At 36.5% G+C, this 10352-nt stretch overlaps 1 protein-coding gene across 4 annotated transcripts; it reads right to left on the bottom strand.

Moving 5' to 3' along the window:
- Positions 1–352: 352 nt before the first annotated feature.
- On the bottom strand, positions 353–10040 carry LOC307123238 (polymeric immunoglobulin receptor-like). 4 transcript variants are annotated; one of them, XM_079811696.1, is made up of 8 exons: positions 9875–10031; positions 9395–9709; positions 8846–9151; positions 8424–8750; positions 4933–5028; positions 4753–4845; positions 1116–1132; positions 356–880 (listed from the first exon to the last, which is right to left on the bottom strand). In XM_079811696.1, the coding sequence occupies exons 1-8, from the start codon at positions 9912–9914 to the stop codon at positions 752–754; spliced, it is 1323 nt and encodes a 440-aa protein (XP_079667822.1). In that variant the 5' UTR covers positions 9915–10031; the 3' UTR covers positions 356–751. The 4 variants fall into 4 exon arrangements, with proteins under 4 accessions (XP_079667823.1, XP_079667825.1, XP_079667824.1 ...); XM_079811697.1 differs by lacking the exon at positions 1116–1132 and having other exon boundaries at positions 353–899; positions 9875–10040; XM_079811699.1 differs by lacking the exon at positions 1116–1132 and having other exon boundaries at positions 353–880.
- Between the last annotated feature and the right edge of the window lie 312 nt (positions 10041–10352).

Below are 10352 nucleotides of genomic sequence, written 5' to 3'. Positions count from 1 at the left end.
GATCCCCATAATGGTGATTTAAAAATGGTGACTCTTTAACACTGTTGGGTTTTCACACACTTCTCTTTTGTCTCGGCACACAGCAAAAAACCCAGAGTTAAACCTTTGAGAAGCCTCATAAAATAACAAGCTTTCATGTCAGATATTTAAAGTGTGTCAGTAAATACGTTTTGTCTTTTAATGTTATATAATTAATATTCAATATCAATAAGATGTATTAATATTATTCTATAATATTTGTTTATTGACAAAAGATGACCTGACAGTGAAGGTGAGCTGTCGGCAACATCATTTCCAACCAGCGGTTTCAGAACAAAGCTCCGCCCCCCTACCTGAGGAAAGACTCACTGCAGATGGTTTACATTCATTTTTTATTACATTCACAAGACATTGAAGAACTTAATCATTTTTTATTTATACAATACAAAATAATGAGTTCTAAAACTGTCAAATCAGTCTACAAATGTTACATCTAGAATAACTCATAATGTGCTGCAGTGTGACATTAATCTAAAACTATATTTTGAAACTATATTTTGTACATGAAGTATTTTGACCTTTAGAAATGTATTTGTCACACTGCAGTGCTGTTTAAGATAAACTAGTGAAGACAAAGGAGGGTTGAAAACATAAAACAAATGCTAACAAGCACCTAAAATATACACTCAATACACACCAAACAATCACAGTCCAGACTTTTTTTCTCGCTGGATGTTTGATCACAGTGCGTGAGATGTCAGAGTAGCTTTGACTAGTCTGAGGGGTTTATGGGTAAGTGAACAGCACTGTAGACTGCAGTTGTTATTGTGTCTGTGTCGTTCAGAAAAGAATGAAGGTCAGCTTTACTGACAGTCACATACTTGCAGGAAACTTGAGTGACCTGAAAACAGACACAATTCCTTCAAGTCATTAAACATTATATTCAAATAATAAAGGTGGATGTGTACGGAAGCACATGCATTTCTATTCAAAGAGGCTCATTTCTCAGTATTTGGTTGAACAGAACTGCAGAGCAACTGCATTACCAATCCAGCTTCAGTGCCATTATACACATGAGAAGTGTGTGTGTGTAGTAGAGTGAGAAAAGGTGTTTATGATTTATCATTATGATTTACCTCATCCCCGAATAATCCTTGATTGGTTTAGAAGAATGAGAGTGAGAGGAGAGAAAACAAAAACTCATCAGCTCAGAGTTTCAAACATCATTATGTTACAGCGCTTCTATTTTGAACAGTTCAGAAGCTTTGTGTCTGTCTAGTAGAGGGGATGAAGATGATCTTTACTTTCACTTCAACACACTTTAAACTGTATGTGATGAATTTGAATCTCTTGTAGATGGTCATTCAGCTCTAGTACTACGAACTAATGGAAAATATTCAAGATATGAAAATGTAAATCACCATGCTAAATTGATGATATTATATCGCATTCAATGATGTATTTTGTAAATGTTACCAAACATCATAAAAATACCAATAGATTTGAATTGGAAAACAAATTGTTGTGTTTTAAACTTGGTATAAATGGTGTTTCTATATCTCTTGAGATAAGGGACAAAACATGTTTTAGATGTTAAAAAATAAAAACTAACACTACATTATTAAAAAATTTGTATTTTTGTAGACAAAGGTCTCAGATAATGAACCATGTAAGGGAACAGACTCATTTCTAGATATTTTTTTCTAAAAATTTATATTTATTCACTCTATAACTTAAAGGTGTCATGAACTGGCTTTTTTAATTTTTTTAAGCTGTTGTCTGAGGTCAACTTATGACGTTTGCGTGGTTTTTACATTCAAAAACATCATAACGCATAAATAATAGGCTATTTTCTGCCCTGGTTTTGAGCCTCTCTCATGACTTGCCGCACTGAAGACTTGGAAGTAAATGCCCACGGCTAGGATTGGATAAGATTTGCAAATGTAATGAGCTTCTGCTCCCCTGTCAGTGAAAGCGTGTGGCAAACGGCAACCGGGCTCGCAAAATGTCTTTCTCAAACAAACACAATGATTCATCTCTCATCCACCCACGATTGATTGGAATGTTATTTCTGTATCATTTCGTCCCATCATCAGTGAATATAACCGCGAACCGTACGCACGGGCCTGTCTGAAAAGCACATAGCCCCGGGACTTTGGGCTTTGTGAGCTGGCGTTACAAGTCCGAGTCTGATCACGAATGAACCAATAACAGCTTCTCCAGCCTTTGACCGCGTGATAAGGTATGTAATCAATAGATATCAAACCATCTGTAACAATGCAATACTAACACATATAAAAACATGTTTTACTCACATAAGTGTGTTACACCGTTCCTGTTGGATCCAATATAGAAGGCACAGCATTGTGTTTTAATCTCAATATGTCTGCAAATCCAGTCTCGACCTCTATCTTGTTTACAATCGATTCCGCATCGTTTAGCTCCATGAGTTGTGGGCGGGGCTTGAGGCGGAGCTTCTGCATCCTATTACGTCAATGGTCGACATATTCTCAGATCTCTCGTTTTCTGGGCCTGGTGTCTATAAAAGCTTTTCTTTGACTAACAAGGATGTTTTCAGCTCGGAAACGTACAGGATATTCTTATATCACGATTAACTTTTATATACACAGTAAAATCCCCAGAGTTAAATTAACACTGCTCAGAGAACATTTGGTCCCACTCTACAGAGTGTTAAAGTAACACTGAATCAGTGTTAAAGTTAATGAGATAATTGAGAGATGAATTAAGTGATGATTGGCCATTAGTGATGAAAACCTGATGATAATGAGTAGAATCACTGAAGGAAAGAGAAAAAGAAAAACACAAGAACTACGACTGACTATAAAAAAGACATTAAATCTCTGAAGATCTCAGCAGAGGAGGATTAAACAACTCCACAAACAGCATTACCAGCTTCACACATTACTAACCAGACTGACTTTATTTCTGTCAGACGTCTCTTATTGAGAATTAACAAATGTTTTGTTTGATTTTGTTGTGAAAATTGTTGTTTTTAATGTGACCATCATGGTGATCAGTGTTTTCTTTAGTTGGGCAGTTTGATGACTTTTTAACATTAGTGTTTCTCTGGCTGCTGTAACTGAGTTTGCTATAGCAAGAGTAAACACAATCAGATGCTGTCGGCTGCTCGATGATGAGAATATGATCATTGTATAATGATTTAATTCATTGATTTTATGACTGAGTATGAGCAATATACTATTCACTTTTTTTATTGTGATTTTAGAAAAGATCCAACACTGTTTTAATCAGAAAAGCTGAATAAGTTTTGCAACCGATTGTACACTAATCGTTTCTAACTCTTGCGAGATGAACTCACACACAGACATCAAGAATCTGCCTATGAATCTCAACAATGGTGACATGCTTCATGCCACAATGCATTCTGGGAGCCATAGATGAGTTTTGCGTGATGCACCCAGAATGCATTGTGGCATGAAGCATGTCACCATTGTTGAGATTCATAGGCAGATTCTTGATCTCTGTGTGTGAGTAAAACTCGCAGGAGTTAGAAGTGCTTATTGTGTGATGTGTTATTAAACCGCAGTACAAATCTTACGTAAAATATTTTTGATAATTGTTTAGTTTCTCTGATGATAACATTGCTGGATCTTCTGCCATAGAATCACAATGCTCCTATAATCAATGACTTTCAGGGGATCAGCAAATAAGGCACTATATGATGATAACAACTGTATCATAAACAACAAGCGTCAAGATTTTCTTGCCATTTTCACCGTAACGAACAGTTAGAGCAGCCAGAGAAAAACTTATGTTGGCAAGTCAAGGGTCAAGAGTCCAATTAAAGCAAACACTAATCACAATAATGGTAACTTCAAACAACTTTAATTTTCAATAAAACATCAACATCTAAACCTCAATAAGAGCTTCTGTAGTCATCTGATAGAAATAAAGTCTGTCTGGTTAGTAATGTGTGAAGCTGGTAATGCTGTTTGTGGAGTTGTTTAATCCTCCTCTCCTGAGATCTTCAGAGATTGAATGTCTTTTTAATAGTCAGTCGTAGTTCTTGTGTTTTTCTTTTTCTCTTTCCTTCAGTGATTCTACTCATTATCATCAGGTGTTCACCACTAATGGTCAATTATCACTTAATTAATCTCTTAATTATCTCATTAACTTTAACACTGATTCAGTGTTACTTTAACACTCTGTAGAGTGGGACCAAATGTTCTCTGAGCAGTGTTAATTTAACTCTGGGGATTTTACTGTGTACCAAAGGCTCAAGGGAAAGTTGATTTCTCAATTCATCATCCCTTTCATTTGTTTCAACTCTGTCAGACACACTTAAAAGCATGCTAATTTAATTTAATCCATACAAAAACAGTGTATAGATGGGTTTTTTTTTAATGGAAATATAATTCAATATTTACCTTTTGTATTGTTTGATATCTTAAAGATCTCCGCCTTTTAGTGTAACTGTGTAATTTTTAATTTGTTGCATTTTTAAACACTTTGTTTGGCAGTTTTACATTGTGACCTCATGCTGAGGACAGGCTAAATTGCATGTGTTTCCAAGTATAGAGTGTGCTTTTAAAATAATATAAAATAAATTATTTAAAAGAATAAGCAATACTTGTCCTGAGTATACACATTTCCCTTAGATGTTACTTTTTAAGTATTTTTAGTGTGTTGATATTCCTACTTTTTAACATAAAAAGGGCTTTTGTGTTTGGGGCATGTTTTGTCCCTTATCTCAAGAATCAGTGGCCTAAAGGGGTTAAGAAGGAGTTTTACCTTGAGATTGATGCGTCTTACAGAGAAACAGTAATACGAGTCCAACGATGATCAGAACCAGAAACAGAACCAGAGGGACGAGCAGAAAAGATCCTGAAAACAAGAGATAATAATAATCAGAGAATATGATAATCTGAGCTAAATATCAGATTGTCTGTTTATATTTCAGCACAAGGGTACCTGTTAGCATGTTAGGAGATGCTGATGTGATGTTAGACGTAGAGGATGATGGTGATGATAATAATGATGATGATGTTGTTTTAGGAACACCTGTATCTAACACAATAATAAAATTGAGAAATAACTAACCTTTTTTTTGTTGCCTCAGACACAAACTTGACATCATATCTTTTAAGGGTCATGATGTCATAAGGGTCATGGTGTCATTCCCCTGCACAGAATTCATGTTTGCTGATGCACAGCACAAAAGTTTTTCAGGGATTTATAAATAGACACATATGTTTTCTAATTTTTTATAATATAAACCAGCACAAACGAAGGACCAAAATTACAGGGTGAAAACTGAAAACTGCACTTGTACTGTATCCAAATGACAACACTGAAGTACAAAGACTGTAGCAATGCGGTGTCCAGATTGCCACACTAATGCTGTAACACCAAACACTGTAGTAAAACCAACTTTCACACTTTGTTCAGATGTCCAGTTCCTGAGCTCACACACACTGCTGTAGATCTTCTCAAGAAAATGGCATGTAGATACTTCAGTATCTCCACCAATGGTTGATCTACTACAACACAATCTATAACAGGGTTTGCCCAAGATGTAGAGAATGAGAATATGAATGTACACTCTAAAAAGAGATGTGTTAAAAAACAACACACTGAGTGTGTTGATGGTATTTTGACACATGTTGTGTAGATATAACACACAATGTGTGTTAAATGTTACTCTGGATAGAACGTCAGTGGGTGTTTTGGCAGCCAATCACATCATGCCTCTTTTTCAATGTCTTTTTCAATGTATTTTTCAAATGTTTTCTCCGCTTTTCACTTGTTATCACTGACCAGACTGACTTTATTTCTGTCAGACAGAAGCTCTTATTGAGATGAACAGGATTTGTGTTGATGATTCAGTGAATGTTTCATCTGAAGTCTCCAGAATCGTGATTAGTGGCTCCTTTATTTGAGCTCTTGACCCTTTACTCTTTCACATCAGTTTTTCTCTGTTTGCTGTGACTGTCTGTTTATTATACACACTTGAAGCAGCAGAAATTACCATGAGAAAACTATGATCAGATGATAATGTTATCATCGCATACATTTGCTGAGCTCAGGCAAGTGTTTGATATCTGAAACTTTACTGTAAAAAATATTTTGCGCTATTAATAATTATTTTATAATATTGTTGTCATTATTTGTACATTTGTTTTTAGATACACAGTGCACATAGGATGTTCTAGTCTATGGTGTCACACAGGCACACACACATATCAAGAATCAGCTCATGAATCTCAATAATGGTAACAAACCAAAAGCTTCATCCCGCAATGCATTCTGGGAGTCACCATAGTACAAAACTCATCCATGACTCCCAGCATGCACTGCAGGATGAAGCGTTTGTCACCATTGTTGCGATTCATGATCTGATTCTTGATGTGTGTGTTTGACGAGTATCTGCTGCAGCTCTAAACTCTCTGAAAACATTGAATTTGTATTTTTTTAAGAATTCATTCTGCACTGCTGGACATCATGAACTAACTTCACAAAACTTTTATAGCAAATAGCACATAAATAAAGTAAATGTATACAATCCATTTAATCATAAACTGGATCAGATCTTGAGATTATGACTTGATCAAGAAACTTCTGATAAAGTTTTCTTTCATGCCATAACAAACATATTTGATTAAAAGGCAGTTACAGCAGACAGAGGAGAATTATAAGATAAGTAAAGAGTCAAGAGCTCAAATAAAGGAGCCACTGATCACGATTCTGGTGACTTCAGATGAAACATTCAATGAACCATCAACATCTAAACCTCTGTTCATCTCAATAAGAGCTGGTGTGTGTAGATTCATGATGTCTAAAACATCCAGGTAATACAATAAACAGTCAAACACTCTTTATTAAACGTCAATGGACTAAACACAAGTTAACAATACGTGTCAGTGTTCATCCAAACACGAAGTAACATGTAACACACATCTGACACACGTTGTGTAACTATAACACATTATTGTGTAAAAGGTTTCAACACACTTCTGTGTAAGAGGAATAACACATTAGTTGAGTTACAGGTAACACGGAGATGTGTTAAAGAAAACGACACAGGTTGTGTGTTAAATTTTACGCAACATGTGTCGTCCCTGAGCACACACACTACATGTGTTAAAATCTACACAACATGTGTTGTCCCTGAGCACACACACTACATGTGTTAAAATCTACACAACATGTGTTGTCCCTGAGCACACACACTACATGTGTTAAAATCTACACAACATGTGTTGTCCCTGAGCACACACACTACATGTGTTAAAATCTACACAACATGTGTTGTCCCTGAGCACACACACTACATGTGTTAAAATCTACACAACATATGTTGTCCCTGAGAACACACACACAATATGTGTTAAAATCTACACAACTTGTGTTGTCCCTGAGCACACACACTACATGTGTTAAAATCTACACAAAATGTGTTGTCCCTGAGCACACACACTACATGTGTTAAAATCTACACAAAATGTGTTGTCCCTGAGCACACACACTACATGTGTTAAAACTGACACAACATGAGTCAATTTTTAACACATCTGGTTGTGTTGTTCTCAGCACATCATGTTATAAAGCACCGACACACACCATCATTGTGCATTGTATGCAGTGTTTATGTTCTCAAACAAACAGGCCTGAGTAAATAAAAGTTATTTATATAGAATGTTTTATCAGTTGCTACATTTTAATTTAATTCAAAGCGCAAACTCTGTCAACTGTTATCTCTTCATGATCTTTTCTCAAAAGCAGCATCGATGTGGTGTTGAAGTGTGAATAATTGAGTTTATAGAGTCATAGAGTTTGAAACATTGTACTTTGTGTGCACATGCGTTCTGTACTCGACTATTGATTAAATGCTTAATAATTTAGTTTCACTTTATTTTTAAAATTACATCTGAGTATGTGATTACCTGACACAATTTGTGTGTTAAAATGACTTACACATTTATTGTGTTAAATTTGACACAACATGTGTTGTCCCTGAGCACACTCACTACATGTGTTAAAACTAACACAACATGTGTAATTTTTAACACATCTCTTTTTAGAGTGTACCAGAGCACGACAACAACGTCTGAACAACTCAAGATGTTTCAAATGAACCCATTACATTCTACATAAAGGACATGAAGAATAACACTATCACAAATACACACACTGACCAGTGCATTTGCATAACAGCATCAGCTATCTACACAAAAAACTTTTAACTGCAGAGACGGAAGTAATACGGCAGCTCACTTTTGTGAGGACACTTCCTCTTTTTAACAGTGGTTTGTGACTTAACAGTATATACTAAAATATTCCTGTGTGAACTTACAAGAATAGAATAAGCCTGGTTCTTCCCTCTCTTTGCACAGTCAAGCAACATGACTCAATACTTACAGTTGCATTATGATTAATATCACATTATATAAAATCCTCTGTACCTGTAACGGTGATCAGCACTCGTGTGATGAAGCTCTTGTGTCCTTGATCAGACTGAACTCCACACCAGTATTCTGAATCTTGTTCAGTCACATGACTGATGCTTCCCGTCAGGAGCTGCTCTTCTCTGTCATCATACAGCTGGATCTTTCCCTCACTCCTCCATCTTCTGCTCTCCTTCACAGACGTCTCTTTAGCACAGAGATCAGCTCCAGATCTCCAGCAGAGAAACTTCACATCACTCCTGTGGGATTGTGGGTATTTGCAGCTGATGTTCACAGATCCTCCTGCAGCAGCTGATAGACTGATGCTCTTCACACAACAATCATCTGTTTGACATCCAAATAAAGTGCAGCGATGTTACAATGAGCAGATATATTCATGATTCTGTCAAATAATGCATGAGTGACTAAAAGCGGCTCACCCTTCTTAATGTCCAGATTAAACTCAGAGGAGACACTGTAGTCTTCAGAGACTTTGACTGTAATCTTATATTCTCCAGAGTCGTTCTCATTCAGCTCTCTGATAAACACACGTAAGAGACCTGCAGATCTGTCATCATGAACGCTGTGTTTCTGTTCTGCTGCTCTGTTAGTGTTTATTACAGGAAAACATTGACCTGATGCAGTTTTACAGACATATTTCTCATGGTTCTTGAGTTTCATCTCATATTTGTAGTTTATAATGACGTTTCCTCCTGAATATCCCGTCACACTTCTGATTCTTTGACCTGTTCAACACAAACCCAGATCATTTGTCATTTTGTTCTCAATATAAACACATATCTGCTCATTTTGCTGCAACATTTATGAATGCAGGTCAAGATTATGAGTGTAAATGTTACATCAGGAGATAAAAAGGTTATTGATGCGTCTGTTATGAGTTAGACGTGTGAACGGCAGTAATTACAGTCAGTGTTGAGTATCGTGATGTTGTGGAGATCGTCATGGGTTTGAGGCTCTCAGTTACTCACCTGTTATAACCTCCACATTCACTTCAGTGTGGGGATCTATTCCAACTCTTTCAACTGCACAGTAGTACGTGTCAGAATCCCCTTGACTCAGATCTCTGATGGTCACAGTGAAGACTGCTGAACTTGTGTCGTCATACAGAGAGAATCTTCCAGAACGAACCCATTTATTTTGTTCATTAGTCTTGATTAGGTCTTTGCACACTGACCACTGACCTTTACAAAAATACTTTGCATTTGTCTTATATCCTTCATCATATCTGCATGTGATCGTGACTCCGCCTCCTGAATATCCCGTCACACTGAAGCTCACGATACCTACAACAAACCAGCATCTTCATAAAACCACTAATATGAGAATGAATAGAGATGAACTTTCAAATTGCTTTTAAAAACCAATTCAACAACATGAACTGAAGTGAAAGACTCTCCTCATCAAGTCTGTGCTGTTGTTAGTGATTTACTCTGAGTTCAGATTCTTACCAGGAATCATCAGCAGAGTGAAAGTCCAGATGATCTTCATTCTTCTCTCTTATTAAATGATCTTCTCTGTCAGTAGATTCAGTTCTTCTGAAGCTCTCGATGTGTGTTCAGATGAGCTTTGAGTGTTTCTTTCCTGGTTACATGTTTAACATGAAGTGCTGAATGTGACAGAGATGCCCACTTCCTGAGAGAAAGAGAGAGAGAGAGAGAGAGAGAGGGAAGTGAAAGTAAGACACTGGACACACAAACAGCATTCACGAGTTTGTGTGCCCATATAATCTTGGTAAAAGTTGTAAACGGATTTGGCTTGCTGTCTGCTATAGAGGGGCTCGGAGAGGATATTCTACACAGCAAAATCCCCAGTGTTAAATTAACACTCCTCAGTGTACATATGTGTCCACACTACAGGGTGTTAATAGTAACACTTAAGAAGTGTTAAAGTTAATGAGATAATTAAGTGATTAATTAAGTTATGATT

This window comes from Gobio gobio (assembly GCF_949357685.1).
Source record: "Gobio gobio genome assembly, chromosome: 3".
NCBI lineage: Eukaryota > Metazoa > Chordata > Actinopteri > Cypriniformes > Gobionidae > Gobio > Gobio gobio.
Note: the sequence above shows the minus strand (reverse complement) of the source record. Positions and strands in the feature narration are given on the sequence as shown.

Coding starts and splice junctions, on each gene's coding strand:
- LOC307123238 (XM_079811696.1), bottom strand. CDS start 9,914: ATGAAGATCATCTGGACTTTCACTCTGCTGATGATTCCTG. Junction 8,751..8,845: donor TAATCTGGACATTAAGAAGG/GTGAGCCGCTTT, acceptor GATGTCAAACAG/ATGATTGTTGTGTGAAGAGC. Junction 4,846..4,932: donor ATCTCCTAACATGCTAACAG/GTACCCTTGTGC, acceptor TCTTGTTTTCAG/GATCTTTTCTGCTCGTCCCT.